General features: G+C 36.2%; 1 protein-coding gene across 1 annotated transcript; it reads right to left on the minus strand.

Moving 5' to 3' along the window:
* Positions 1-369: 369 nt before the first annotated feature.
* LOC107066938 (uncharacterized) lies at positions 370-12,770 on the minus strand. The gene is made up of 2 exons (XM_015322006.2): positions 9,912-12,770; positions 370-8,419 (listed from the first exon to the last, which is right to left on the minus strand). Exons 1-2 carry the CDS (start codon positions 10,570-10,572, stop codon positions 7,065-7,067), a joined length of 2,016 nt encoding a protein of 671 aa, XP_015177492.1. The 5' UTR covers positions 10,573-12,770; the 3' UTR covers positions 370-7,064.
* Positions 12,771-15,876: the final 3,106 nt, after the last annotated feature.

Below are 15,876 nucleotides of genomic sequence, written 5' to 3' on the forward strand. Positions count from 1 at the left end.
GCAGGACGTATTTCCGACTTTGACGAACCTTTTAAAGGTAATATTGGAGCAAAATCCAATAGATACGTTCAACAATTGAAAAGAGTGCAAAAAAAAAAACTCCATTAAAGGTGTCTTGCACTTATCAGTCGCAGAAACGCCATTCTTTGTCTCATAAAAAACGGAAGTTATCTATGACTCGACTTAATATATATATAGTGTTCTATATATTCAGTATTGTAAAATATATTAATATAAATATTGAATCTGTTTTAATCGAAAATTCGATTGATATATTCATTTATTTTTCGCCCACCACACGTAGATGATTTTCTAACGATATTTAATAGAATATACGAAAAATTGAATGTAATATACAACAACAAACAGTCATTTGTTAACTTTGTATTTTTGTTGTTAATTATCGTCATAAAGCAACGCTTCAAAGCTTTTGCGCGGGGATTTAACAATTTTTCTCTGGTTTTTTTTTTTTAATTTTTTTTTTTGTTCTTCTTCTTCCCGCGCACCGACGGAAAGCGACGAAAGACGACGAAGTAACACGAATAATAATAATACAGGTAGTCGGGAGATATTTTCGTGCATTGCACATTATATAGAGAGCACCACATTATAATAATAATAATAATAATAATCATAATAATAATAATAATAATATAATAAAAATAATAATAATAATATTAAAATAATATAATAATACAATAGTAATAATAATAATAATAATATTAATTACATATAGTTCATCTAACAATAAGAATAATATCGTGTGTAAAAAAAAATAGTTTTTTTTTTTCGCGGCACTCCAGCACATAAAATACACAAATCTATACATGCAAACTTTCTTTGAACAGTAACGCGTGTATGGTATGTACTATAATCATCATGGTACATATTTTGTGTATTTCTTGAAGAGAAGATTTTCATTTAAAAGCTGCACACATGCATGCACGCGGCCGCTCTATGTATAATAACGCATAAGTATGGCATTTTATGTATTTATTTATTGTTTTTTTTTTCAAACTTTTCTCATAGGTAAACAGTAACATTTTTTTTTTTCACTTTTTACTCGTTCATTGCACATTCTCTTATTTTATTTCTTTCGTAGCGAAGTATTGCGCGTTGTATAATTAAATATTTATTTATATTAATAATAATAATAATAATAATAAAAAATAATAATAATTTTAATAATAATGTCATCATCATCATCATCATCAAAATCATCACCATCATTGTCATTGTCGTCACCATAATCACCAGCATATATCATCATCATAAACATCATAATCATTATCATCATTATTGTGTCGTTATTTATTGTAATACACTATCGTAATTATACTAATAATAATAATAATAAAAATAATAATAATAATAATAATAATAAAAATAATAATAATAAAAATAATAATAATAAAAATAATAATAATCATATAATATAATAATAATATAATATAATAATAATATTAATAAAAATACTCATTTTTATAATTTTAACAATATATATATACGTCTTGTTAATAAATAGAGCAACATATACATAATATTAATCGTCACTAAATATGTATACACGTAGACGATCATTTTTTTGTTTTTTTTTTGTTTAGAAAAGAAGGAAGGTAGGAAGGAGGAAAGAAAATGAAGGTGAAAGGGGGGGGTTGTGATTTTGAGGAAGAATATAGAGAGGAATAAAAATGGAAAGGCAAATCGTAAAGGTTTATCATAAAATTAGGAAGCGAGAGGAAATTTTACAAGTGCTGCGCAATCAGATATCAACCACACAAATATTTTTCTTATATATATATATACATGTAACATGGTATATACATATTTACAAGATAAATTCTATTTGACAACAATGATCGTGATAAAATATCCTTTTACTCGCATTTTTTTTTCTTCTTTTTCTTCGCGTTTATCATTTTATAATACATTTGAATATATTTCTCTCTTCATATTTTTTAATTCTAATCTAATTTACTTTTATATCTTTTCTCTTTTCTTTCTTAGTTTTGTTCTTTTTTTTTTTTTTTTGGCGCGTTTATGATCGTGTACGACAATGGTATTACGAAAGAGAACGCAAAAATTAAACAATTTACGTACAAGGGATTTGTTCTCGCTGGGTTTAGGAAGAGGAGGCAAAGACTAAAAGGATTCAAGGATAGGATATGAAAAAAAAATAAAGAAGAATATATAAGAAATATATAATATAAAAAGTATTTCGCGGATAGGTCAATAAGCGTGATGTATGTCAGAATTTTTATTAAAATATATTATGGCGTATTTTATTCATTTCAATATTATATAAAGTATTAAAAATTCTGGCTAATTATATTCATTGACTTAAACAAAATATATAGAAAATATGTATGTAATTAAAATTACTAAAGTACAGAGTGTTCCAATGTAATACGTGTATAATTTCAGGGATGGTTTCAGTACGCTAAAATAAAAACTAAATGTTTGTACAATCATACACCTCATCAATATGACCCTGTTTTTGAATTAAATTTATTTTATATATTAATATTTACAAGAAAGCTTCTTATCTCACGTTTTAAACTAATTTAAACATCTGATATTTTTTAAACGAGCGAGAAGATCCATTATCATGGACTTGAAAGTTTGAAAGTTTTGCATTGAAGACGAAAATGGTTACTTTAACTAAAATTTTTATGAAAATCATGTAACAACGCGTGTAATAAAAAATGGGTACAATTCGAAAATAAACAAATTCTATGAATTTCACAATTATTTTAACACATTCGCGGCCGGCATATTTTTTCCTCTTTTTAATACTGAGTACCGGCAAAAGTAAATGAATTATTTAAATTTATATTTAAATAATAAAATATAATATAATTTAATAAAATTTTATTATTTAAATATTATATTGAAATAATTAAATACAAATTTAATATATAAAAAATTTATAAAATATTATATATAATATAAATTTATATTATATATATATAAATTATATATATATAATATAAATTTATTTTTAAAAAACTTTAAAAAAAAATTTCAAATGACGTTAATACACGTCAGCGGTCGCGAATGTGTTAAGCGTACTGAAACCACTCTGTGAAATTGTGTCAACGTATTTTGAAATATCCTATACACCTGGAGAATAGGAAAATTATCCGAAATTTAGCGTGTTCGGGATCACCACAAATGTGATTAAGTTAGGATTGATTAGAGAAGGGATGATAATTAAAAAAAAGAAAAGGGAATGGAGGATATGATGATGGAATATAGTTTAGTAAAAAGTTATTCACGTTTAATATAATAGTTAATTTGAAAGACTTTGAGATAATGTCGAAGGACGCAAAGAAGGTAAATATCGCTCATTCGATGAGTATCGAGATGCAACGTCGTCTACGAAAAGATCAGCGGTGCGCGTTAGTTCGATAAACTAGATTTTATGTATGTATTTGTTTACCTTATTATTTTACAGATCTCGATCTTTGTTCTCTTTTCTTTCTTTGTTTTTTTTTTTCTTTTTTTGATCAATCTATCAGACGTCCCAAAAAGTTTTCCTTCTATATCAAATCGATAAATTAAAAATTCCAAATTTCATTTCTTTTTCTTTTATATTCGGCATATATTCGTGTGGGGCCCATAAATATTGTTAATAACAACAATAATTGAAAATTCGTACATTTGAAATAAAAAATACAATATTTTTATTCTATCGAAATGTTTGTTTGTTTTTTTTTTTTTTCATAGTAAAAAAACTTTTTGTGACATTCTGTATGTGAACATGTATGTGTGTGTTTGTGAGTATGCAATGTGTATATATATATACATTAACGTGTAATTATCGAAAACTGAAATACACAGGATATTCTAATTCATCCTATATGTTGTTCATGTGTATGCTTAGTGTGCATGTGTGACTTCTTGGTAGTTTTAGCACCAGTAGATGAATTTTTGGTAACTTGAAAGGAGTTGAAAATTCTCCTTTTTTGATTATTTCATTTATTATTCTATTATCGTCATTATTTTGTTTTTCAATTCTTTCTTTCTTTTTTCTTTTTTTTTTTTTTTTAATAATATGACTAGCTCAAGCTTCTTGTTTTTCTTTTTGTTTTTTGTTATTTTTTTCTTAGCTCTTGGCTCGTCTATCTCATATTTTAATTCAACCCTTAGCTATTATATTTCTAACATTCTTTCTTCACTAATATCTCTTGTTCTTTATTTATTTTGTTTCTTTTGTTTATTACTATCCTCTAATTTCTATCACTATTCATTTTCATTAATCGAACTTATCATATCGATCATCAATCATCGATATATATTCATATATATATATACACACATTCGCACACATACACACAAATAGATAACATGTGTATATATACATTTATATATATATCGTTCATATCCATTGTACAAAAATATTTTGGAAAAATATTTCTGGTTTTCTTCTAGTGTCACCAAAAATCCATACCGCTGCGCCATCGTTGTCTATCAAAAATAAGCCTCTCTCTCTCTCTCTCTCTCCCTCTCCCTCTTTTTCTATCTTTCTCTCTTTCTTTTACAATTTTATTTTCTCTCTTTCTATCTTTCGTTCTTTCTAAAAGCTTTTAAACGTTATCGAAAGCCATCGGACATCTGTACGAACGCTTCACGTTCCCACAGTCAAATTTTGCGAACTTTGCCATAAATACATATATATATACATATGCATATATATACATATATATATATACACAGATTAGCTCAAAAGTCATTAAACCATTTAAAAATAGTACAATTTTTTTTTTATATTAAAAATTCACATACATATATTTTTTTTATAAGCAATAAATATATTTATTTGAAATGATATTTAATTTTATAAGTTATATTATTCAAGTAGTCACCATTTTGTTTTCGACAGTAGCGGGCTTTTTCTAAACTTTGCTCCATTACTTCTCGTAATGGATTAGTGACTTTTGGAAAACCATATACATATATAATACATATATATATGTACATGAGACGGGTATTGACCGAATGACCATCAATGGCGTCCTACCTACATCATCGAACGAACTTGAAAATGCAGTATCGAGCTCGATTTTGATTGTGTGTGTTACATTTTTAAATATATTTAATGATGTATATATATATATATATATATCTCTTTTTTTCTTATCATTTCAACTGGATTTCTTTTTTAATATTATTATTAATATTATTATCAGGACAAACAATTTACATATGACTACATTTATGCGTATTTTCTTAACTGATTGCCTTTCTTCTTCATTTTCATTTTCCTTCCATCTTCCTTTTCTCTCTCTCTCTCTCTCTCTTTCTCTCTCTATCTTTCTTCTTAACATCCAACGCCATTCCTGGAAGCCAAGGACGGTATCGATTCGACGTTAGTTATAAGAGAATCCTTTCGGTTCGTAAGTCCTGTACGATTGGATGCTACTGGCCATTTAAAATATCATCTTTTTTGTCAATGACTTTTGAAAAATATTTTCTATTCTAATCACATTCTCTTTCTCTCTTTTATTCTTTTTACATATATTTATCGTACCTTCTCCCTCTTCTCACCTTCCCCCCCCATTTCTCTCTTTTTATTCTTTTACTCTTTCTCTCTTACTTTAATGACAAACACATTAAAGCTATGTACACATTTTAACACATATTCTCTCGTCGCCATATTAGATTAAATCTTACGTATGTAAATACACAATGTAAGTACATACGTTTAAATCCCTCTGACACGGTTCGGTAGCCTCTTGGCAACATTTTATGTATAATAATATACATATTAATACATATATTATATACATACACGTATATATACATATATACATATATGTATATGTATTTATATGTAAAGAACTCTAGGACCAATTTTTAAAAAAGGCAAGAGGGCAATAATCATCATCATAATATCATCGAAAGACCCTGTATAGAAATTTTGGATTTGAAACCGCAATTAATAATATATATCTATGTATATATATTATAAATTGCGAGTCACTGGAGTATTCGTATTTGTTCCCATTGTAAAGTTAAAATCATTCATATTTGCTTGTATTACAAAACTTCAAAATTCTACTACACGAAAACATATTTTAAAATTATTTAACTTTGAAATTGATATAGATTTTGTTTCCAGAGAAAATATTATTTTAATGAAATAATCAAAAATTGGTTTCACAAGAGTATATTTACATCTACATAAGATATAATAAAAATACAATGATTATTTTTATAAGTAGTACTTGGTTTGACTTTTTATTTGACATATTTTGTGAGACCAATTTTCTTATCAGTTCATCCAAATTTTACATTTTGTTAAGAATAAAATGTTCTTTTTCAATTAAATTTATATTCATTGGAAAGTTTAATAATCCTAAAACATATTTCTGTGTATAACAATTTGAAAATATTGTATTACGAGAAAATATAATATTTTGTTTAAATATACAGTGGGATTACGAATACTCTAAGGACTCGCTGTATATTTTCTTATAGGCGCTTCTCTTCTCTTAAAATGAATTCGATTTGATTCGCATTCGCGCGACGAGTTTCTTTTCCTTTCTTTTCTTTATTTTTTGTTCTTTTTTTATTATTATTTTTTTTAATTTGAAGGGTTAATACAGGGAAGGTAAATACGTATAATAGGTAAAATACATACATAATAGAAGAACTTGTTTATCGCGAATCGCGCTCGTAACGCGTTACTCGAAGAGGTAAAAGCACAGCCCGCTCCGTCGACGAAAATCAACGACGAATCAGTCGGTGACGGTTTTTTTTATAACGTCGGAAGGTCTTCGTCTTTTATTCGTCGACATACGCCCAAAATCAGAAAGAGAGAAAGGAAGTCAAAGAACGAAAGATTAAACAAAAAGAAAAAGCAAGAAATAGACAAGGAGAAAGAGAAAAGTAAAGAGAGAGAGAGAAAGAGAGAGGGAGAGATGGATGGTGATGGTGATTGGGGGGAGGGGAGGGGAGGGGTCAGACGGATCGGAAAGATGGAGGCTGATCGGCGCCAACATCGGCGCCAACATCGGCGATGGACAAATACAGAAAGAAAGGAAATTTTGATCAGCTCGTTACTGATTGCACGTTGGTGAAGAGTGTGCTTGCGAATGTGTTCTCGGATGACCCGTAGCTTCTCGTTTGATTCTTTGTTTAAGATGCACCTTAGCGTGCCTCTTCTTCTCGTCACTCCTCGCAAACTTTCTTCCGCACTGATCGCAGCAAAACGGTTTCTCGCCTGTATGCGTGCGAACGTGGGTGGTTAAATGGTCGCTCCTCGAAAAGGTGCGCATGCAGATACGACACTGAAAGGGTTTTTGTCCCGTGTGTATGCGAATGTGTCGCGTTAGTTCGTCGCTTCGTGAGAATCTACGGTCACAGCCGTCGACGGGGCAGGCATAAGGGCGCTCGTGAACGGGCGTTTTGCTCGGTCGATTTGGATACTTTCTTGGCTTTACTGGTACTAGCCTGAGTGGTATAGAGCTCTGTTGATACACCTGCGAGAGGATCTCGTGGCCCTTCGACGTGCTTGGATTGTATTCTGCGAGTTGAACGCCGGACGTACCCGCTGGTTGTTGCTGTTGTTGCTGTTGTTGTTGTTGCTGCTGTTGCTGTTGTTGCTGTTGTTGTTGTTGTTGCTGTTGTTGTTGCTGTGGTTGCGGTCCTTGGGATTGTGGAGGTTGTTGTTGTTGCTGTTGTTGTTGCTGTTGAGGTTGTTGGACGGTACTGGGGTAACCGCTCGTGCCCGTTGGCTCCTGCTTCAGCACAGTCTCCTGATGATGATGGTGAGCGTGATGGTGGGAGAGAAGACCAGGGTCGTAGGTCCCGTCAACTTCGTGTCCCAACCACGTCTGTGGGGTGGTAGTAGGTGTATCGTGGTAACCGGGAGGTGGGGGTGGCTTCGATTCGACCTGCAGTAGCTCGACCGTTTCATTGCCGTAGGGGCTTGAATGGAGGGTCGGGTGAAGGAAAGTTTGCCCGGTCAATGTCAATGTCGGCGAGGGTAGAGGACCCCAAAGTTCTTGGCTGCTTGTCTGTGGCTGTTGCTGCTGTTGCTGTTGAGTTTGTAGACTGTTTAGCGGAGGAGATTGCGTGCAGGTCGTCGCAAATACTCCACGATAGGTTAAGGTCGGAACGTTGCAGATGTTTACGCTTGTTGCGGCAGTCGTCGAAGACGACGTGGAATGAGGCGAGGAATAGAGTATTACGCCACCTTGAAGAACGTTGCAACGATCTGCATCCTCCTGAGCTTGGTGATGACGCGACGGACTGTCAGAGGAGGGTGCACCTGTCGTACCGCTATCTTGCGTTTCCTGATGATGGTGATGATGATGATGATGAGAACGATGATCCCTACTGGTTGGACCACCGTTCTCTTCTTCCTCCACTGTTGGCTCTTCCAACGAGAGGTCTTCGCCCGCCAGGCTACCTGCAAATCGTTGCAATTCTTCATTAGTATTATTCAATCTTATTGCTTATTTATTATTATTCTTTCAGTTTATCTCATGCTCCCGGACATACACACATGCACGGAATAATAGATGACAGAGTTATTATATCGTGCGAATAATTCAATCCTTTGAGCGTGCTCATCACTTTTGTCATCCGATTCAGTATACGTCGAGAGACGAGCGAACTGGCAGGAAGTCACGCGATACAGGGGTGAGTTTATCTTAGAGTCGAAAGCCTACCGACGAGTCCTATCTGTCGTCTGCATCCTGCCGGTTCGTAACTTCCTTCCTTAGCACACAATCATTCTTTAACTCTTCTTTCTGTCTCTCTTTATTCATGAAAATATATTGACAAACGTGAATATACAAAAACTTTGAAAATTGTCGACTCGGAAATATGGTAAAGAGATCTATATTTTATAGAAAAATTAGAAATAAAAATAACATTAGGTTCGATATAGGTGAGATTAAATATAATGATGTGAAAAAAAAAACAGAGAAGACAAAAAGAGCAAGAGAAAGAGAGAAAGAAAGAGAGAAAGAAAGAGAGAAAAAGAAAGAGAAAGAGAGATAAGGGAAGGGAAAGTGTAAGAGAGAACTTCAGAGGAACGGTTTCACGGGAAAAACGGGCAGGTTGTGGGTGTGAAGGTGATAAAGGGAAAGATGTCGGGGGGTGTAGCGAGAGAGAAAGAGAGAGAGAAAGAGAGAGAAAGAGGTGGGGTTCAGTTGGAAGCATGAATGAATCTACCAAGGGATGGTGAGAGGAGTTGGAGGAAGAAGAGGAGATGGAAGGTGGTACGGGAAAGAGAAGAGAGGAGGGCTTCTGAATGTCGGGGTCGCCAAGTATTGATCCGCAACAGACGAACACGTTCGATATTAGCCGTTCTCGCGAGTCAAGTGATATGAGTACGTCAGCGGTGTGTCGTATCATAAAGTTCTTTTTTTGTCTTCTTTTTACTTTTTTCTCGAACGTGAACAAGATATTTTCTTATTTCATTTGCGTTGATTGTGTCCCGTTGATCTTGAAAAAGATCTTGCCGAGCTTTGTACGAAATGCTCGGAAAAAGGAGCGACATTCGTATGTGATAGCCGGTTTGCCGACAAGGGTATCAGGAGTGTACGGAGGTCGCGTGCTCGGAAGGAAAGCGAAAGTTCGCTTTCCACGATGCACTGACGAGACGAGAGGGTGCAAGGCCAATTGATTTCCAGTTGGAAGCCGAGAACCTTGCATCAATGCTTTCTCTCTCTCTCTCTCTCTCTCTCTCTCTTTTTACTCTTTACTTTCATACATACTTTTGATAATATCCATATTTATAACAGAGATCGTAGTACGATCGGAGTAATGGTATTACATATAGAGAAATGTTATAGGTAGGTGTACTGTTTGTCTTTGAAAAGTGAAATAGAAAAGGTAGTAGGAATATAGGAAGATCGGATAGAGGTGTACAGGCCAGGAGGGTTTATAGGTACCTGAGATCGGTGGCGGTTCGACCAGCGCGGAGGGGCCAAAGAAGGATGGTAGATCGCTGCTGGTGGTAACTGGCGTGTTCAGGTCGCCAGGTTTGTCCTTCTCGTTAGGATCTTGGAGATCGTCGTTGCAGTTCCTAGTATATTCTTTATCATTGTCATCCGGTTGCCGGTGTCTCTTGGTAACATCGTTGATATCGCCCGGCGACGAGCAAGGAGTATCGACGTGACAATGATGTTGTTGATGATCATCGAGTCGATGATGATGGTGGTGGTGGTGGTGGTGATTGTTATGATGATGCCGGACGTGGGAGTGATCGGACGAGTCGGACGAGTTGTTCTGATGCTGCGAGTGCAAGGGCACGCAGGAGGTTAACGAGAGGGTCGGGATGATCTTAGTCGAGGCTGTTGCCAAGGATGTACAAGAGGATCCTGTGCTGGCAGGGCTCGAAGAAGCGCCGACACCGCAGCCCACCGATGCCGACGTTGAGGAAGAAGCGTTGTACGGTAAACAGGCGTCGAAACTTAGCTGTACCGTTTGCAAATTGAAGGTCGCGTGGTGGTGATGATGATGATGGTGTCCTAAAGGCGGCGAAGACAGGAGGAAAGGGCTGGTGGCCGCGTGAGGTTGCGAGCCCACCACCTCCATGCCGTCCATCGTCATCCTCTGGAGCAGCTGGTTTCCTGGCTGAGTGTCTACGGATTCCTCGGCGTTACTGCTAGCGGCGTTGGTAGTGGTGGTGGTGGTGCCGCCGCCGGTACTGGCGCACTGCGTGTCCTCGCCTGTGGTCGTATTGTTCAACGCAATTATTATGGTTATACCACTTGATCCTTCCTCGGTTGGTTTAAAGACGTAACGACGAGAAAACCTAGAGTCGCGTCCCGCGACAAACCCTTTTAATTAAACTAGCCCCCTCTATTCGCGAAAATTTCTCTCTCTCTCTCTCTTTCTCTCTCTCTCTTTCTCTCTCTCAATCGTACCTTCTTGTCTACGTCACTAGATTAGTAGCGGTCTCGATCACTCGGTACACGCGCGCGCTTCCCTTTTTCCCATTCGTTCCGACACGCGCGTACCACGTCGTTTATGAGCTTGTTTAAAGGTGCGAGATAACTCGACGCCGTCCGGAAAAACTTGTCTCCGCGCGCGCACTAGCAATACGACGACAACGACGACGAAGAAGATGACGACAAGTACCGCGATGGCACGTACCAGCGGAACAACACCGCGACAAACTGAGAGCACCAGACAGCTTCTCTCTCTCTTTCTTTATTTTTATTTGTTTCTTTCTCGGCACGATCCGGTGTCCGGTTCGCCTCTCCCGTATCCTCCTCCAGCACCGGTCGCGCCGATACTACGAACTTCTCGACGCGTTCGCCTCCCTCTCGACACGAGAAGAGGGAGGACTACGGGGGGTGGGTAAGAAGGTAGGCAGGTAGCTCTCTCTCTCTCTCTATCTCCCTTTTAGTGGTAGGAGAGAGTCACTCTTCCTGCCTATCAAAATATTATCACACTGATCACCGATAGGTTCTTTGCTGAGTAATCAAGAATAAAGTTCACTAACTCGAAAGGGAATTCTTTTTTACGTGATTCTTTGCTTATATTAGACAAGAGGGTGTACTAACAATAACGATATTAAAGAATAAGTAAAATTATTGTTATTGTTGTTGTTGATAGGTGCCGAAATTTGCTTAAATGCAAGCGAGCACACGATTGTTTCTCTCTCTTTTTCGTCTTGTCACTTCTCTTCGTTCACGTATATACCGAGATGTATCTCGTATAATACACGAGTGTATCATATACGGAATGATCACACATACACACACACACATATATATATATATATATATATTTATATATATATACTTATATATTACTTATACACAAAGCTACTTTGAAAAATATACAAACACACACACACAGCAGATGGATGGTGAGACACGCGTGTATCAAACACAGAGAGAAGAGGAGAGTCTTAGCGAATCGTGTGTGGGCGCGCGAGTACGCGTCTCTATCTCACAGTATCTCTTTTGGTATCCTCTCTCTCTCTCTCTCTCTCTCTTTCTCTCTTTCTTCTTTCTCACTTGGTTAACACGCGCGCTCGCGCGCGCGTGTGTATGTGTGTGTTGTTAAGTTCGTGCGGAGGCACGAGTTAGAGCGCGAAAGGGATCGTGAAAGAACGCGCGATGCGTGGGGGTCGCGCACGAACTGAGCCGAGCGGCGGCGCGCCCCGTAGTTTTATGAATGGACCGCGGAGACTGTCCCATATTTGGAAGCGTCGAGCCGTCCGCCAGCCAATCCCCGCTCTCGACTCTGCTGTCTCTCTTCCGCGCACACGCGAGCGCAACACTTTCTGTGTGTCGTCCGTGCGGACGCGACCGCTCTCTGTGCGCCGTATCGCGCTCCTTACCCCCACCACTATTCTATATACTCTTCTCTCTCACTCTCTCTCTCTTTCCTTCGTGCGCGCGCTCGCTTGCAACCCCCACCAAGTTGCCCTTCGCGCGCGCGCCGCCGAGAACGCAACCCAGCCGATATCTTTCGACAGTTGGATAGATAGAGATAGAGTGACCAAAAGGGAAAGGGGGAGGGAGGGAGAGAGAAAGAGAGAAAAAGAGTAGGAATGGGAATGCGAGATTATATGCAGTGAGAGATGGAGAGAGAAAGAGAGAGAGAGAAATGGACGTATATATACACTCTCCACCTACCCCTTTCCTCCCGAGAACGTGGTTCTCGGTTCACCAGTGACGTAGACTCTGTGACGTAGTAGCGAGGCGCGCGACCGCTCTACCCCCACCCTTGATCGAGTAAGATGAAGAAGGCGCGAGCACGCGGTTTACCATCAAGCAGCCGGCTTGCAAGACAAGAGAGAGAGAGAGAGAAAGAGAAAAAAAAGAGAAAAAGAGAGAGAAACAATTTTTGTTCTTCGAGTATTTAAGTATATATATGTTATATATATATTTAAGACGATGAACATAAATTATTTGTGGAGTATCAAATTATTTATTTGAAAGACTGAAAAATAGAGAAAGGGAATTGTTTTTTCTTCTTTGTTTATGAAAATGACGTTACGTAATTATAGCAATATTGAAAGTAAGTAATATTTGGATTTCTTATGATCTTGCTTTTTTCTCGATTTATTTAAATAAAAAAGAGAGAGAGAGAAAAAAAGGAAATTAAAATTCTTTGCGTTAATTTTGTTCAAATTTTGATTATATTATTCATTAAACATTATGATAAATTTATTTAGTATTTTCCATCCCTATGTTAACGTTAGTCACAGCTTCGTTAATCGTTAATAACACCACATACATATGTAAATACCTGTACCCACACATAGATACAAATCGTATATACATATAAGTAATAAGAAATATACGTAAGTATCGTTTAAACTCGTATTACGGGTTACGGAGAGTGGACATGAAAAATTGGGGAGAAGTATGAGAAAAGCACGGACGCAAGAAGGCGGCACAGCTGCTGATCGATCGCGCGTGTCTCACTCCGGTTGAAAGGGAGCGCGCGCGTGCCCGGCACGCAGAAAAAGAACAGGAGAAGGAGGAGAACGAAGAGAAGGAGGAGGAGGAAAACCAGGATGAGGAGGACGTAGAGGAAGAAGAAAAAGAAAAAGAAAAAGGAGATGGAAACTTTTTCATGACGGCATCTACGCGGAAGGGTTAACAACAACAACAACAACAACTACTACTACGACTCTACTACTACTACTACTACTACTACTACTACTACTACTACTACTACTACTACTACTACTACACAACGACGACAATTACAACAGCAACGACAAAAACGACGAGATAAACCGACGACGAGGAGGACGAGGCGCGTGCCACAGAAATTGCGCTCGCGCGCACGCTTTCGAGTCACGTACTCGTGCGCGTGCGCGTGCGCCTATGATCTTTTTCTCTGACGGCTCTCTCGCAACCACCTGATGCCCTATTTGGGGCCACGCACAGTCACGCGCCCGCTCTCTTTCTCTATATATCTTCTTGTTCCTTTTTTCTTTTTCTTTTTCTTTCTTTTTCTTTTTCCCCTCTCCTTTTTGCCACTCACTCCTCTATCCTTTACAAAACTCGCGCGCCACTTCTAATCCTGTGCCGAGACTCTAACAAGTACTCTCGTTAGGTGGAGGACGTCCGACTAGGCCGAAAAGATCAATGACATTTGGCTATTATCCAAACATACACCTCCATACGATAACAATAACAACTAATGTAACAATGTTTCTTCTTCTTCTTCTTCTTTTTTCCCTATTTTTCTCTATTTTTCTACTTATCTAAATAGTTTTTTTAAAAATTGGGTAAGTTGATCTGTTTTTATGAGAGATTTATATAATACTAGGACGAATGACAAGTTTTACTTTTTAATTTTAAACATGTCAATCATACAAAACACATAGAATAACAATCAAAATTATTTCAACATGTAAACACAAATTTGTCTGTCCAACCTAATATTATTAATCACTATTAACCCATTTACATAATTAGCATATTCATATGTTCACTTTTCTTGGCCCTTGTTGCAAGAAAATCTTATCTAATCTTTATTTTACCTTTCTTTTTCTATTTTTTTTATTATACTACACTAAACTTTTATACAGTTGACAAAGAATAAAAATATAAATTATTGAATTATCTACAAAATGTTGAAATAAATAATTTTGATTTTACTTGCTGCAATATTTCTACTGAAATACTTTGTTTTTTTTTTTATGTGGAAATGACTGTCAATAGCAGTTTAACAAATAACGTATTAAATAAAATGAAAATAAAAATTTCTGATCATTTTTTATTATTCATTAAGATGTAAATGAATGAATTAATTTTGATTAAGATAAAAGAAATATCTAGATATTTGATAAGATAATATTCTAATTAGTTAATTGAAGAATTGAAGGCAAAGTTAGTGTTCACGTTTAAGAAGGAATCACCCAACAACGTTGTTGAGACGCTGATGATCGGCTGGCACGACAACAAAATGTTCTAAAATGACCGGGGCCCACTCGGTGAGGAGGAGGTGGGCGAGTTCTATTCTAAGCGCGACTCGATGCGATTTTGCGCGGGCGAATGTTGCTATTTCGAGCCGCCACGCAACCACCTGAGACACCCAGCATCCCCAAATACCCGGGATAACTATCAAGACGCAACTTCCAATTCTAACGTATGAAGAGCACGCTGACTCATCGGACGACGATCTAACAAAGTTTTTTCTTTCACTTCAGCCACGCGTTCAGTAATCATTCCTTCTTTCTACGAGTCTTCTGTCAGTTTTATCTTTTAGGAAAATCTATAGAATATATATGACCGGTTCCGTTTGTTTGTGTATTATCCAATGATTTTCTCGAGTGTTTTTGTGAAGTATTTGCGAAGTTCGATTTTGAATTTCCCGTTTTTTACGAATCGATATTCAAAAAGAAATTTTCATCAATTATTATTGGTTCGTTTTATTTTTATTTTTTTGTATGAATTAATAGGTGATTTTGAAGATTGTCTAAATTATACAATTTTTTTTTGTTTAAAGTAGATTGATTTAGAATAGAATATGTTTCTCGATCTCCCGTTTTTAAGAAGTCAATATTTAACTGAAAAAATGGATTATGTGTATTAATAAATAATTGATTTTTATTTTGATAGAAATCAATCGATGATATTGAGAATGATTGAAATGTTATACTTTAGTTTGTAAGATATTATAATTTGTTTAGTGTACGAGTAATATGTGTTATTGATAAACAGCTTTACTTTGACATCATTTCCATTTAAACGGCGGGAAACACGGATTTCAAAGTCGTCTGACTTACATCCGAATGTAATTAAGGGCAATTGCATTTTTTGTTGTTGTGACAAGCGCCTTTCTACTTATCCTTCTACATTTCCACCGATATTAAGTCTAATGAGTAATGACATTGAATACATAAGTAGTATTTTTTATTATATCAATTAAAATATT

The sequence above is a fragment of the Polistes dominula genome, unplaced genomic scaffold (genome assembly GCF_049000335.1).
Source record: "Polistes dominula isolate Pdom_NZ unplaced genomic scaffold, Pdom_raw_medaka contig_28, whole genome shotgun sequence".
Classification (NCBI taxonomy): domain Eukaryota; kingdom Metazoa; phylum Arthropoda; class Insecta; order Hymenoptera; family Vespidae; genus Polistes; species Polistes dominula.

Excerpts from the sequence above, each read along its gene's own strand:
- LOC107066938 (XM_015322006.2), bottom strand. The coding sequence starts at position 10,572 with ATGACGATGGACGGCATGGAGGTGGTGGGCTCGCAACCTCACGCGGCC. Across the intron at positions 8,420-9,911 it reads CGAACCGCCACCGATCTCAG|GTAGCCTGGCGGGCGAAGAC; the intron begins GTACCTATAAAC and ends AACGATTTGCAG.